General features: G+C 49.7%; 1 protein-coding gene across 2 annotated transcripts; it reads right to left on the reverse strand.

Annotated features, from left to right (window-relative positions):
• Positions 1 to 2,314: 2,314 nt before the first annotated feature.
• Positions 2,315 to 14,733, reverse strand: LOC143836898 (uncharacterized). 2 transcript variants are annotated; one of them, XM_077336357.1, is made up of 5 exons: positions 14,387 to 14,733; positions 9,845 to 9,944; positions 8,253 to 8,564; positions 6,712 to 6,787; positions 2,315 to 2,789 (listed from the first exon to the last, which is right to left on the reverse strand). In XM_077336357.1, exons 2-5 carry the CDS (start codon positions 9,849 to 9,851, stop codon positions 2,339 to 2,341), a joined length of 846 nt encoding a protein of 281 aa, XP_077192472.1. In that variant the 5' UTR covers positions 9,852 to 9,944; positions 14,387 to 14,733; the 3' UTR covers positions 2,315 to 2,338. The 2 variants fall into 2 exon arrangements, with proteins under 2 accessions (XP_077192472.1, XP_077192470.1); XM_077336355.1 differs by having other exon boundaries at positions 8,253 to 8,591.
• Positions 14,734 to 15,179: the final 446 nt, after the last annotated feature.

Below are 15,179 nucleotides of genomic sequence, written 5' to 3' on the forward strand. Positions count from 1 at the left end.
CGACTTGTGGCAAAGTCTTAGTATCCTAAAAGGTAGCAGAGTGCCTGGTTGGGCTGAGATGCGCGGTGTGGGGCTGAGTCCAGGTGGTCAGAAAACAACAAACAAAGAAAAGCACATTCTCCCGGGCTGCACTTAACTAATATAGAAAGTACTTATTAGTAGACTTAATTCTACACGTCAAAAGGTATAGAGAAGATTCCTATTCAAATCTAAATAGCTGGATGGGAGAGAGATGCTGGAGGCATCTCCAGGCCTACCAAGTCGCAGGCTTGAGAAATGGAAGAGAAGAGAAAAGGAGAAAACAGCAACCTGGCCCTCTAGGGATAGGTCAGTTAGATGAGAAAGGGCAGTGGTCAAGAAGAAGAAGAAGAAGAAGAAGAAGAAGAAGAAGAAGAAGAAGAAGAAGAAGAAGAAGAAGAAGAAGAAGTGGTTCTTATATGCTGCTTTTCTCACCTCCCTCACAGGGAGGGAAGGGAAGGCAATGGAGAGAAAAGGGAAGGCGAATGTAAGCCGCTTTGAGACTCCTTTGGGTAGAGAAAAGCGACACATAAGAACCAACTCTTTTTCTTCATTAGTAATCTCAGGGCTCTCTCAGCCTCCCCTCCCTCACAGGGTGTCTGTTGTGGGGAGAGGAAGAGAAGGCGATTGTAAGCCACTTTGAGCCTCCTTCGGGCAGTGAAAAACAGGGTATCAAAACCAACTTTTCTTCCTGGTGATGGGGTGCTACTCTGAGAAAGCAGTCTAATTGAGTGAGACGACAGTGCGCTTGTGCAAATTGGATACATCCCAAATTGGTTGCTGACTGATCAGCGCCTTGCTTCCAATGGATGCACATGGTGAGAGCCAAACCCAGCGGGTGGTTGAACATAACTAGTTATTGTCAGAAGAAGATGGGCCCGGGGAGAGCCGTGTACACCGTCCTGAGCATTTTGGGAGAAGAGCAGAATACAAATGTCTGAGTGAAATAAGGTCGGAAATCAGCCCAGACTCGAACATTTAATTAATAGTGGGGAAGGTTTACCAATCAGATCTGAGGATAGCCGGACTGTGATTTCCTGTGGCTTTAACATGGTCGGTACTGAACAGAGCTAATCATTTCTTGGTTGTCAAGGCTTCAGTGGACAAGAACTCCAAACAGCAATTTCCCTCCCTTTTTGAGTCTATGCGGTAACTCATTATTAAAAACAATAAAAGGAACAGGGTTAGCCAAAAGTCTATATTTAATGTCCCCCGCCCCCCAGTTCTTTCTGCAGGAACACACAACTGGCTTCAGAAGGAAGATTTCAGTTCTGCCAGCTAATACAGGCCTCATCTAGAATTTATCTAAGAATAGGCTATTGCCTAGGACAAATGGAATAATAATAATAAACAAACATCTGCTAGAAGGCTCTTAGTACCTAGAATCATAGAGCTGGAAGGGGCTGTACAAGCCATCTAATCCAACCACCTGCTCAGTGGAGGATCAACCTAAAGTTTCAATAGAATAGAATCATAGAGTTGGAAGGGCCATCTAGTCCAATCCCTTGCTCAGTGCAGGATCAGCCTCAAGCATCCATAGAATAGAATCATAGAGTTGGAAGGGCCATCTAGTCCAATCCCTTGCTCAGTGCAGGATCAGCCTCAAGCATCCATAGAATAGAATCATAGAGTTGGAAGGGCCATCTAGTCCAACTGCCTGCTCAATGCAGGATCAACCTAAAACAACTGTTAACTTTGGGGCCGACTACACCGAATGTTGAACTTCCAGGACTAAATCTCCTCAGATTTTGAAGGGGGAAGTCTTAAAGAAAAGCCGTGGGGTTGAGGACGATGGGTCAGAGTTTCTGGTACCGCTTCACTACTTCCCTGATCAAAATATCCCCTCCCCTGAGCTTAACAGAAAAGACAAAACTACGTTACAATTTACATTCTTTCCCATTGTTTGCCCCTCAGAGGATTCTCTCAGGCTTCATTACCGTGTGACCAATCTATTTCCCCTTAACCTTAAACCTCCAGTTGATAGCTAGAAATGTTCTGGTTCTACAGCTGATTTCCAGGTGGTTTATGCCTAGTTTTGAACTTTGTGGGTCTTCAAGGTTCTGCTGGATTCAAACATTGTTTGGCTACTTCCGACCAGCCTGGTACCCAGAATCTTCGAGAACTCAGTCCTGTACACAGTCGGGATGTGTCAAGTCTATGGCTGATGATCATCATCAAAGGCAGGGGTAGTCAAACTGCGGCCCTCCAGATGTCCATGGACTACAATTCCCAAGAGCCCCTTGCCAGCGAATGCTGGCAGGGGGCTCTTGGGAATTGTAGTCCATGGACATCTGGAGGGCCGCAGCTTGACTACCCCTGATCAAAGGCCTTCCGTCTTGTATTTCTGCCTGAGAGCCTTCTGCACGTTTTGGATCTTCTCGGTGATGACAGTGTCACTCAGGTGGTCCCCAAACTTCTGCTTCAGCAGCACCCGAATGATTTTGATGCACCTCTCGTCCATCATGGGCTTGGCTTCCCGGAACGTGTTCCCTCGTCTCCCCGTGATGGAGTGGCTTTGGATGTAGTCAGACGTGAAGAGCATGTAAAGCAGCGTCTTGCAGGCCGTGCTGATTTTCTGGTCGAACCGAACGGCTTCTCGGAGTTGATCGCGGGTGTAGCCATTGAAGAGCTCGTTGACCTCGCAGGGCTGGCGCGGAGGCTCTTGCTCCTTCGGCGAGGAGGCCTCCAGGAGCTGGACTTTCTGCTTCAAGGAGAAGACCTCTTGCTGGAGGCTGAACACCATCCTTTCCAGCTGTTCGATCTTCTCTTCCCTGGAGGGACCGTGCAATTTGTTTATTTTATTTAGTTATTACCTCTCTTATTTTTAGTCGCCACTCTCCCAAGGGATCTCATGGCTTACATATGTACAAATAACAAATATAAAATATCCACATTAAAATACCGAAATATGGGGCTATCGCCATGCCACTATTACAACAGCCTGACCTTTGTAGATTACCCTCCAAAGTCCAGCCTAAGCAGTCCAGCCTTACAAGATCTGCAGAAACTAAACAAGCCCAGCAGGGAATGGATGTCATCGGAGAATGCATTCTCCTGGGTAAGGGGCCACAACTGAGAAGGCCCTTCCCCTGGTGACAGCTAACTGAGCCACCCTGGGGGTGCGTATTTGCAAAAAGCCCCCTAGATGATGAGTGAAGGGAGCACAGGGGGGGATGTAAAGGGAGAGGTGGTCCTGTAAGTATATGGATCCCAGACCGTTGAAGGATTTGAATTGACTGAGGGCCTTGAATTGGATCCGGAAATTAATTGGTAGCCAGTGCAGCTGCCGCAGAATTGGAGTAACATGAACTGACCGTGATGTTCCTATCAGTAACCCAGAAAACAATGTGGATTCACAGTGTAAAAATTGAAAATGAACAGGCAATCACTGTGATTAATGGTGCCTATGTTTTATAATAATAACTAGCAAGAAAGCCCATTGCAACCAGGAATACAATGGGTGCTAGGGCCCAGGGGACACCGGGAGGTGCAGATCTCTCTCTTTGTGTCTCTTTCCCTTTTGCTGCATGCGTGTAGGAGGGAAGCAGGGCTGGTGTGCAGTTTGGAGCAGCTCTCTCTCTCTCTGTCTATCTCTCTCTCCCTCCATGACACCAGGGGCAGCTCTCTCTGTGTCTCTCTCTCTGTGGCAGCAGGAGCCATGGCAGGTAATTAGGGCCCCTTCTTAGGAGGGAAGCAGGTCTGGTCAGCACCTTGAAGCAGCTTTCTCTGTGTCTCTCGCTGCCTCCCTCGCAGCAGGAGCAATAGGAGAGAATGAGGGCTCGTGTTCAGGCTGGCAGGGCTCTGTGCATCTCTCTGTCTCTGGCACATCTGAAAGGAATGTGGCTAGTGTCCAGGGAGGGAGGGCAGGCGGGAGCTGTAGGGGCAGGGCCAATCAGGGTGCAGCATACGATTGGCCCTATTCCAACTCGGACAGCCGGACACGTTCCACCCCCCAGGCTGCTTCACAAATATATAGAGGAACCATGGATAAGTATAATGACATTATCTGTGATCCTTACGTATTGACGAACAAATGATACGGATATCCCTACAGTCAACGGTGAAAACTTTCAGCCTTTTGGGCATCCCCCACCTCTTGCTCAGGCTGAAATGTTTTTAGCATTCGGTTCGAAAGGAGGTGGCCTCCCATCATGCTTTGCTCCTGTTCCCCTTTTCCAATAATTCCTTTTTTAGTCTGTACACGCAGCGGCAAAATGGTGCTGATTGCGCCGTTCTTTTCAATGCATCCACCATTCTGTGCTCTCCCTAATTTTTTTACTGACTGGCTTCCCTCCTTCCCCCCGCACAAGTATACTGGACATGCTTTAAAAAAAAAAGAATAAACCTTAGTTCAGGGGTAGTCAAACTGCGGCCCTCCAGATGTCCATGGACTACAATTCCCAGGAGCCCCCTGCCAGCGAATGCTGGCAGGGGCTCATGGGAATTGTAGTCCATGGACATCTGGAGGGCCGCAGTTTGACTACCCCTGCCTTAGTTGATCGCATTATGTATAAGGATCAAGACTGCTGCTATTTTTTCCCCCATAGAGGCAGCGTCGTGACGTGGCCATCCCCTTTTTAAAATAAAATGTTTCAGGGGGGGAGGGAAGGAAGGAGGAGGATGACGGAAGTGACGCTGGAGGGGGGAGGTTGCTAAGGGTGGCGACAGCAACAAAAGGCGAGAGTTTCCCCACTGTACAGCCCGGAATTAGAACCCGGCTCAAAAATGAAATTGAGGTCTCTGGGAGTTCCTTTGTTGTGGGGTAAAGTGAGCGGGCAATTCGGGACTGGGCCTGAAAAGGCAGATTGAAGTGTGGAAGCAGATGCAAATCTTGGCTCCTTAACAAAGACGAAACTGATGGAGATTGCAAGTGCGGAAACAGTCTATGCGAAACGGGGGAAAGCTACTTCTAAAGTGCATTGAAAGAGCATTATCTAATGTGTGCGAATGGACGAGGAAGAAGAAGAGTTGGTTTTCATGCCCCACTTGTCTCTACCAGAAGGCTTCTCAAAGCAGCTTCCAATCGCCTTCCCTTCCACTCCCCACACCAGGTCGATGAGGTAGGAGGGGCTGAGAGAGCCCTGGCATTACTCCTCCGTGAGAACAGCATGATCTGGACTGTGACTAGTGTTGATGCTGCTTAGCTTCGGAGATCTGATGTGATGGGGCTAGTCTGAGCCACCCAAGTTCAGGGCAGTTCCGCACCACCAGGAAGCCAGACTGTCCTGGAGTTTGGGAGAGCTGCTTTGAAGATAGTTGAGTTTTTCGCCATCACCGGTTCATGACCATTTAAAATGAAGGCAATTCCAGCCAGGATCTGCCCAATGGGAAATCTCGGTGCATCGAAGCAGACCGATTCGTTTTTCAGGTGTGTCTAATTTCAACCCATTATATTCCTGCAAGCGACCGGCAATGCAATTTGAGGCTGACGGGCTTCTCCTCTGGCACAAATTAGCTTTCTACTTCGCAAGAGCTAAAGACGTTCCGAATGACCTCACAAATCACCTGTGTCCAGCAAATGGGCAGCCTTTGACTCCACGAAGCCAGAGAAAGGGAGCCAACAACTCAGATCATCATCCCCAAAAGAGGAGGGGGACATTTTGTGAAATCCTGGCCTGTTTTGTTTGGCACAGGACTAACTGTTCAGGGCAAGGGGTGATGTGGGGTCGGCCCCCATCGGTCAGGCCAAGCTGTCTCAATTGTTAGCAACGGGGGGGGGGGGACTAGAGGAATTGGTCTTGTCAAGCAGTGTAAGAACTTCGGCCTGGGAGATGGAATCTCTGCTTGACTATTGCCTAACTACCTTGGGCACATGGGCACAGGGGGCTGCCTAAAAATGATTGCAACAGCAGCAGCAGCAGCAACATTAAAACAAACACAGAGATTAAAATAAAAATTTTAAAAACCCTACAATTTCCTGTAATTTGTGTCCCTGATTAGGATCCCAAACAGAGGAGGTTTTGGGCAGGATCTGATCTTCAACATTTCTCCTCCATTCCTATCATAATGGTTTGGCCAGCCTCCCTCTTTCTTTCCTGCTTTATCCCTTCCTTCCTTCCTTCCTTCCTTCCTTCCTTCCTTCCTTCCTTCCTTCCTTCCTTCCTTCCTTCCTTCCTTCCTTCCTTCCTTCCTTCCTTCCTTCCTCTCATTTTCCTTCCTCCCTTCCTCCCTCCCTCCCTCCCTCCCTCCCTCCCTCCCTCCCTCCCTCTCATTTTCCTTTCGTCCTCCCTTCCTCTCTCCCTCCCTCTCCTTTTCCTCCCTCCCACCCTCCCTTCCAGTTCCTTTCCTGGAGTTCAGCTATTATTCCTGAAGATCTCCAGGGCCTCACCTGGAGGTTGGCTACTCAGCTGGCTGTGCGTGGAGGAAGAGTGGGGGCCCAAACCTGGCCCTTGAGATTGGAGTCTGCTACTCTTTAATGCTGGATCTCAACTTCGAGCAGGGAGCAGGGAGAGGTGGGCCAGCACCCAGGAAGGACAGAGTGCAGGTGTGTCTCCTACTGCCCAACAGACTTTCCCTCTGTTGCCTTGAATAAAACATTGTTGGTCGTAAAGGTGCCAGTGAGCTTGGGCTCTTTCCCGCTGCTTCCCACCAACCTGGGTATGCACCCAAATCTGCCCTCTCCTAAATGTAATTTAAAAAGAAAGAAATTAACCTTCATTTTTGTACATGCCATCTTTTGATAATGAGCCTTACCTTTTCAGAGAGACTTGTTTCTCACTGAGGACTAGAAGATCATCAGACTTCCTTCTTGATCCTAAAGGCGAATAATCTAAAGACACAATGGGGAGAAGGCCGTGTAAATTCAAGCATGCCAATGAAGATAAAGAGGTTAGGGCTTTTTAGAAGAAGAGGAAGAAGAAGGGTTGTTTTTCATACCCCACTTTTCTCTACCTGAAGGAGTCTCAAAGCAGCTTACAATCAATTGCCTTCCCTTTCCTCTCCCCACAACAGACACCCTGTGAGGTAGGTAGGACTGAGAGAGCTCTGATATGACAGTCCTATGAGAACAGCTCTATCAGGACTGTGACTAGCCTAAGGTCACCCAGCTGGCTGCAAGTGGAAGAGGAGCAGAGAATCAAACCTTTCTCTCTAGATTAGAGGCTGATGCTCTGAACCACTCCCACTCACTGCCTCTGAGTCTGGAGAAACAGTGACTGAGCAGTGACATGACAGAGGTTTACAAAATGGTGCCAGGGACAGAGAAGGCAGTGAAAGAAGTACTGAAGGTAAGCTCTGGCATATCTTTTTGTGAGTGTCCCACTGAAATTGCAGCTCTGCAGCAACATACCAGCAGTAGGCCAGAGTGGCGCTGCTGGAGCAGAGGTATCCTGAGTGAGACAGGAGGCTGCACTAGATGGACCCCTGGTCTGACCCAGCAGGGCTCTCCTGATGTCCTTAGGAAGGCCTCGGCCTCTCTGCCCTGTTGCTGGCCCTCCAGAGGAACTGGCTGGCTCCTGTGTGAGACAGGAGGCTGGACTGGATGGACCCCTGGTCTGACCCAGCAGGCCTCTTCTGATGTCCTTAGGAAGGCCTCGGCCTCTCTGCCCTGTTGCTGGCCCTCCAGATGAAGAAGAAGAAGAAGAAGAAGAAGAAGAAGAAGAAGAAGAAGAAGAAGAAGAAGAAGAAGAAGAAGAAGAAGAAGAAGAAGAAGAAGAAGAAGAAGAAGAAGAAGAAGAAGAAGAAGAATAGTTGGTTCTTAGATGCCGCTTTTCTCTACCCGAACGAGTCTCAAAGTGGCTTCCAATCACCTTCCCTTTCCTCTCCCCACAACAGACACCCTGTGAGGTGGGTGAGGCTGAGAGAGCCCTGATATACCTGCTCTGTCAGAACAGCCTTACCAGTGCTGTGGTCAGCCCGAGGTCACCCAGCTAGTTGCATGTGGGGGAGCGTGGATTCAAACACGGCTCACCAGATTAGAAGTCCACACTCCTAACCACTACACCAAGCAGGAACTGGTGCATTAGATGGACCACGTCTTTGATCCAGCAGGGCTGTTCTGTTCTTATGTATGTCCTTAAGAGCAAATGGTTAATGTGTCCACAGTAAGCTAGCTCAGGGGTAGTCAACCTGTGGTCCTCCAGATGTTCATGGACTACAATTCCCAGGAGCCCCTGTCAGCATTTGCTGGCAGGGGCTCATGGGAATTGTAGTCCATGAACATCTAGAGGTCCACAGGTTGACTACCCCTGAACTAGATGATCTGATTCCATAATAGGAAACTTCCTTTCATTTACCTCTGTTTGCAGGACTTGACCTTGGAGTGACTTTCTGGTATGCCCCTGAAGCCGATATCGCTAGGAAGGGAGGCGATGTGTGGAGAACATTAGAGGAATGAGGGTGGGATCCCATCGCCATGAGACTGAGGGTCTGTGCCTCGCCTGGGCCGGAAGACGGCACTGGATCGTGCTGGGGGCCAGCCTCTCCGTCCTCCAGGATGCTCTTGAATGCCCTGTTGGGAAATTTCCTCTCACTGCTTCCAGGATACCATTTTGGAAAGGATTTCCTCGACCTCTTGATGGGGGGCGGGCGTCCGGCATTCTGCTGTTCTGCAGTGGGAGAAGCGTGGCGAGTTTCTGTCACAAGATAAGGATGCTGGGTATTTAAAAAGGTAACGGTAAAGGTATCCCCTGTGCAAGCACCAGGTCATGTCTGACCCTTTGGGTGACACCCTCTAGCGTTTTCATGGCAGACTCAATACGGGGTGGTTTGCCAGTGCCTTCCCCAGTCATGACCGTTTACCCCCCAGCAAGCTGGGTACTCATTTTACCGACCTCGGAAGGATGGAAGGCTGAGTCAACCTTGAGCCGGCTGCTGGGATTGAACTCCCAGCCTCATGGGCAGAACTTCAGACTGCATGTAGGCTGCCTTACTACTCTGCACCACAAGAGGTTGGGTATTTACATAACCCTTAAAGAGTGTTTGTTGAGAGTTAGGAACATGCAGTGTTCACAATAGCCCTGTAGATACATGAACACGCATGAAGCTGCTTTCTGCTGAATCTGATCCTCTGGTCCCTCAAGGCCAGTATTGCCTGCTCTGACTGGAAGCAGCTCTCCAGGGTCTCAGGCAGAGGCCTTTCCCTTCACCTTCCTGATACCTTTTAAACTGGGGCTGCCAGGGATTGAACCGGGGACCTTCTGCGTGCCAAGCAGAGGCTCTGCCACTGAGCAGAGGTCCTTCCTAAATACCACATAGTCTGCTGCATGCCATGACAGAGTGGCTCTTCTTGGGTGCAGAGCCCTGACTTGGGAACTGGATGCCACTCCCAGGCTCTACGCCAGATGGCTACCCAGCCTCTGTTTAAAAATCTCCAAAGATGGAGAACCCACCACCTCCCGAGGAAGCCTGTTCCACTGAGAAACCGCTCTCACTGTCAGGAACTTCTTCCGGAGGTTTAGACGGAATTTCTTTTGAATTAAGTTCATCCCATTGGTTCTGGTCCGTCCCTCCAGGGCAAGAGAGAACAACTCTGCTCCATCCTCTACATGGCAGCCTTTAAAATACTTGAAGATGGTGATCAGATCCCCTCTCAGTCGTCTCCTCTCCCGGCTAAACAGACCAAGCTCCCCCAACCTTTCCTCCTACGTCTTGATCCCTTTGCCCCATCGTTACATGGAGTTTTCCCGCAGATGAGGACTGACCTTGAAAGGGAATTTAGTCAGTAAGCTATTTGGCTTCTGTCCCACCAATACTAGCAGCACAATGATTGCAGAATGGGAAATTCCTGCTTCAACCACCTGCTGTAGCCCAATGTGACCCAAGTTTCAGGGGGCACCTGGAACAGCTAAGGGCACAGTAAGTATGAGGAGCTGATTTTTCCACTCACCCAACATCTCCAAGCCTTCTTTGCCTCCTGGTTGCTTCTTCTCTAGGACAAATTTTATTCTTTGCTGGAAGAGAAATTCGTGTTCACTGCCCAACCCAACCTGTGAAACAAGCCAGGAACCCAAAAAGTTGAGAAATCTAATAATTATTATTACCAAAATCTATTAAATATGCATTTTACAGCAAAGAGTCATAGAAGAATTGTAGAATCCTAGAGTGGGAAGGGGCCGCAAAGGCCATCTAGTCCCATCCCCTGTTCTATGCAGGATCAGCCTCAAGCATCCAGGAGAAGGATCTGTCCAGCCCCTGCTTGAAGACGGCCAGTGAGGGGGAGCTCCCCACCTCCTTAGGCAGCCCCTTCCACTGCTGAACTAGACTCCTAGAAGCCTAGAGTGGGAAGGGGCCACACAGGCCATCTAGTCCCACCCCCTGCTCAGTGCAGGATCAGCTTCAAGCATCCAGGAGAAGGATCTGTCCAGCCCCTGCTTGAAGACGGCCAGTGAGGGGGAGCTCCCCACCTCCTTAGGCAGCCCCTTCCACTGCTGAACTACTTGGACTGAGAAAAAATGTTTTCCTGATATCTAGCCGATATTGTTCTCCACATAGTTTAATCCCATTACCACAGATATTTTCCTCTGCTGCCAAGAGGAACCTTTCCCAGCCCTGCTCCAAGGGACAACCTTTCAAATGCTTCAAAACAGCCCTCCTGTCCCCTCTCCACCTCCTCTTCTCCAGGCCGAACCATCCCAAGTCCCTCTGCCTTTCCCCCTAGGGCTAGGTCCCCAGGCCCCGGATCGTCCTCATTGCTCTCCTCTGCACCCTTTAAGTTTTGTCCATGCGCTTTTAAAAGTGAGGCTTCTGGAATTGCACATAGAACTCCAGTGGAGTCTAGAGTGGGACTATGACAACTTGTGATTTTGATACAGATCCATATGCAAAAACAAAACACCTTTTTACAGCCACGAAGATAAAACATAGATCTGTACTACACTGAGTGTCGATAAATTCCTGGCTCTACATTACGATAAACAGAATTCACAACCGCCAGGTTGATTTTTCAAAAAGACACCATAAACCTCTCATGGAATGAAATAAAATCTGCTGTGTGTGGTTATAAAAAGGGATTTTGTGTGTGTGTGTGTGTGTGTGTGTGTGCAATGCTAGGTTGCCATCCCTTTACATCCTTGATAGAACAATGTCATAGAATCATAGAATAACAGAGCTGGAAGGGACCTCCTGGGTCATCTAGTCCTACCCCCTGCACTATGCAGGACACTCACAACCCTCTCGCTCATCCACTGTCACCTGCCACCCCCTTGAACCTTCACAGAATCAGCCTCTCCGTCAGATAGCTGTCCAGCCTCTGTTTAAATATCTCCAAAGATGGAGAGCCCACCACCTCCCGAGGAAGCCTGTTCCACTGAGAAACCACGCTAACTGTCAGGAACTTTTTCCGGAGGTTTAGATGGAATTTCCTTTGAATTAATTTCATCCCATTGGTTCTGGTCCGTCCCTCCGGGGCTAGAGAGACCAACTCTGCTCCATCTTCTCTATGAGAGCCCGTCAAGTATTTGAAGATGGTGATCAGATCCCCTCTCAGTCGTCTCCTCTCCAGGCTAAACAGACCAAGCTCCCCCAACCTTTCCTCATACGACTTGGTCTCCAAACCCCTCACCATCTTTGTAGCGCTCCTACCTGGACATGTTTCAGTTTCCCTACATCCTTCTTCAGTTGTGGTGCCCAAAACTGAACACAAGACTCCGAGATCTAACCACAGTGGGGTAAAGTGGTAACATCACCCTGCATGATCTGGAGTGGACACTATAATTCTTTTAATGCAGCTCAAAATCCTGTTGCGTTTTTAGTTACCGAGTCACACTGGTGACTCATGTTCAGGGTATGGTCGACTATTTTAATATTTATTTATATTTATTTACATTTTGATTTTTATACCGCCGCTCTGCCAGTGGTCTCGTGGCAGTTTACACAGGGCAAAGCAGTAAAATACAGTAAACCCCCATAAAAACACCCCTTACAACAATAAATAAATAGACAGATGGTGATCTATATATCCTCAGTCTCTCCTCCTTCCCCCATTCAGCCAGAGGGCCAAGCCTTCTTCCACTGGGAGCAAGGAGCCAGATCTAAAAGGCATCGGGGGGGGGGGTCCTCTGGTGGAAACACCAGGACCCCACCCTGGCCTCAACCATACGCCTGGCGGAAGAGCTCCGTCTTGCAGGCCCTGCAAAAAGCTGACAACTCCAACAGGGCCCTCAGCTCTTCCGGGAGCTCATTCCACCAGGTTGGGACCAGGACCGAAAACCCACTATTAGCTTTTAATCAACCTGGTTTGTTTTCTTGCCCATTGTTCCTGCTGCTCCGTTTTATTAGCATTTAAGAAACTGATAGAGCGCTGTTAAAATATTGTTGCCACGGCTTGGTTTTACGAGCTTTCCGCCAATTTGATGACACACTTGGCTGCCGTTTCCTTTCCGTTCTAAACGGCCGGGTTTTTAAAGTGTGGTTATAATATTTCCATTAATGATATTTTTTATGGGTTATCGTTTATTTGCAACTATTATCCGCATCGAGAACCAAGAGTTTGCAGGGAAGGGAAGTTTAAAAGGAGATCAGGAAGAAGCGACATTGGTACCATTATTTTCATTCCGCTGACACGGACAGGGTTGGGCTGGGAGAGGCTGTGCTAATCAGTGACAGAACTGGTATCTTGAATCCTAGAGTGGGAAGGGGCCATGCAGGCCATCTAGTCCCACCCCCTGCTCAATGCAGGATCAGCCTCAAGCATCCAGGAGAAGGATCTGTCCAGCCGCTGCCTGAAGACGGCCAGTGAGGGGGAGCTCCCCACCTCCTTAGGCAGCCCCGTCCACTGCTGAACTAGACTCCTAGAATCCTAGAGTGGGAAGGGGCCACACAGGCCATCTAGTCCCACCCCCTGCTCAATGCAGGATCAGCCTCAAGCATCCAGGAGAAGGATCTGTCCAGCCGCTGCTTGAAGACGGCCAGTGAGGGGGAGCTCACCACCTCCTTAGGCAGCCCCGTCCACTGCTGGACTAGACTCCTAGAATCCTAGAGTGGGAAGGGGCCTTCCAGGCCATCTAGTCCCACCCCCTGCTCAGTGCAGGATCAGCCTCAAGCATCCAGGAGAAGGATCTGTCCAGCTGCTGCTTGAAGATGGCCAGTGAGGGGGAGATCTCCTCCCTCTCCTTAGGCAGCCTGTTCCAGATTTCTGACAACTTGAGGGAAAAGGAGGTGATCCCAAAAGAAGGTGATCCAGCAGAGCTCTTCTGAAGTTCTTAGGAAGGCCTCGGCCTCTCTGACCTGTAGTTGGCCCTCCAGAGGAACTGGCTGGCCCCTGTGTGAGACGGGAAGCTGGACTAGATGGACCTCTGGTCTGATCCAGCAGGGCTCTTTTTATGCTATTATGAGCGGACCAAAATTATTTCTCCTCCTCTTCTTTTAGCACACTTGCCCCCCCCCCCCAGTCTGTTGCAATGAGAATTTTAACAATGTATTTTTAAATTGATTTATTCTGCTTGTTTCACTATTATTCTGCTTATGTTGTGTGTGGCTGTATTTCGTTTTTGTTTGCTCTTAATATTACAAGTCCTTTTATGCTGCATTCTATTTTTAATCAAAAACTTGCATTGTGCTTCTTCCTGTTACATGTGGCCTTGGGTATTGGGAGGGGGAAAGAGAGTGAGTGTTTGAAATAGAAAAAGAAAGAGAATAGCTATTTTTGTACTCCAAGTCTTACTACCTGAAGGAGTCTCAAACCTTCAATCAGCCACCTTCCCTCTTTCCACAACATTCACATTGTGAGATGGGTGGGGCTGAGAGAGCGCAAAGAGAACTGTGACTGGCCCAAGGTCACCCAGCTGGCTGCATGTGGAGGAGCAGGGAATCAAACCCAGCTTCTTAGATTAGAGCCCACCACTCTTAACCACCACACCAGACTGGCTCAGTGAATAAGCCAATTTGGTGTAGGGGTTACGAGCGGCAGCTGCTAATCTGGAGAGTTGGGTTTGATTCCCTGCTCCTCCACATGTAGCCAGCTGGGTGACCTTGGGCCAGTGGGGTGCCTGGACCCCTTGTTGGAAATCCCAGCTTTATACCTTACTGAGATTTCACCCCTTGCCAAAGCCCACCCTCCTCACTCTCCACTCCTAAAATCTGCAGATTTTTCCAATGACAAGGAAAACTCTAGGCCGGGGGAGGGGTTGCCTGGTGATTTGGGGATGGAGGCTGAAGAAGAGAGGAGCCTCGGTGGAGTCTACCCTACAAAGCATCCGTTTCTCCTGGGGGCCAATCTCTGTCATCTAAGGATGAGCTGACATCCTGGGAGATCCCCAGGCCTCACCGGGAGGGTGGCACCCCTAGCACGCCTGGTCCCTCCCCACACCGTTGGCCTCAAGGCTACCGCGAACCAGCCTGACCCATCATGCACCGAACACAGGAAGGATGGGGAAAGGCAGAAGGGGACGAAAAGCGGACTCCAAACAAGTAACAAGAACTCAGCTCTTGCCTGCTCCTCCTCGGGAACCGTCTCGCCAAATCTCTGCCCAGAATTCAGACGCTGGCTGTCGTCTCTCTTCCTGGACGGGCTTCCTTTTGTGTGCAAAGACCTTCTCTCGATACGCTTGCCGAAGCTGCTCAGCTGGCCAGCCAATAACCCCGTCGCCTTTCTCTGTCTCTCTCTCTCTCACACTCTTTGGGGTCCTCTGGGGGCCAAGTCACTTCTGGAGCGGAAAGGCCCAGAGGGTGAGAAATGGGACCCTTGCCCCCTTCCCAGCCAAACCCTGGCAGGAGGAGAAGAGGGGGTAGGGGTGGGGTGGGGATCCCTTTCCTCCCTTTCTCTCCCTCTCCCTCTTGCTCTTTTCCCCCTTTTCCTGAAGCATGAACAAACCTTGCATTTCCATGAGTTATTCATGAATAATTCATGGCGGGGGGGAAGCGCATGATTAATTCAGCCTCATGCATTATTCAGGCATAATTCTCGAACGTTCCTGGTTAATTCATGCTGGCCCAGGGAGAGGGTGAGGGAGAGAGGAACAGGCCGCTCGCTTCTCCCACCCTCACTGCCCGAAAAAGGAGAAAGGAGCCTGGGCACATCCAGATGTGCCCTGGGCTGGTAGAGCTGGGTTAAGGGTTCTCCTGGACGCTTTCTAGGAAAACAAAGCAGGGTTTGGGGGTGGGGCGACTGAAAAGCACAGCAAATGCCCTAGGCCTGTTAGAATCATAGAGTTGGAAGGGACCTCCAGGGTCATCTAGTCCAACCCCCCTGCCGAATTCTGGTATTAGCGTTACAGGTTTCCCCT

The sequence above is a fragment of the Paroedura picta genome, chromosome 4 (assembly GCF_049243985.1).
Source record: "Paroedura picta isolate Pp20150507F chromosome 4, Ppicta_v3.0, whole genome shotgun sequence".
NCBI classification, from domain to species: Eukaryota; Metazoa; Chordata; class Lepidosauria; order Squamata; family Gekkonidae; genus Paroedura; species Paroedura picta.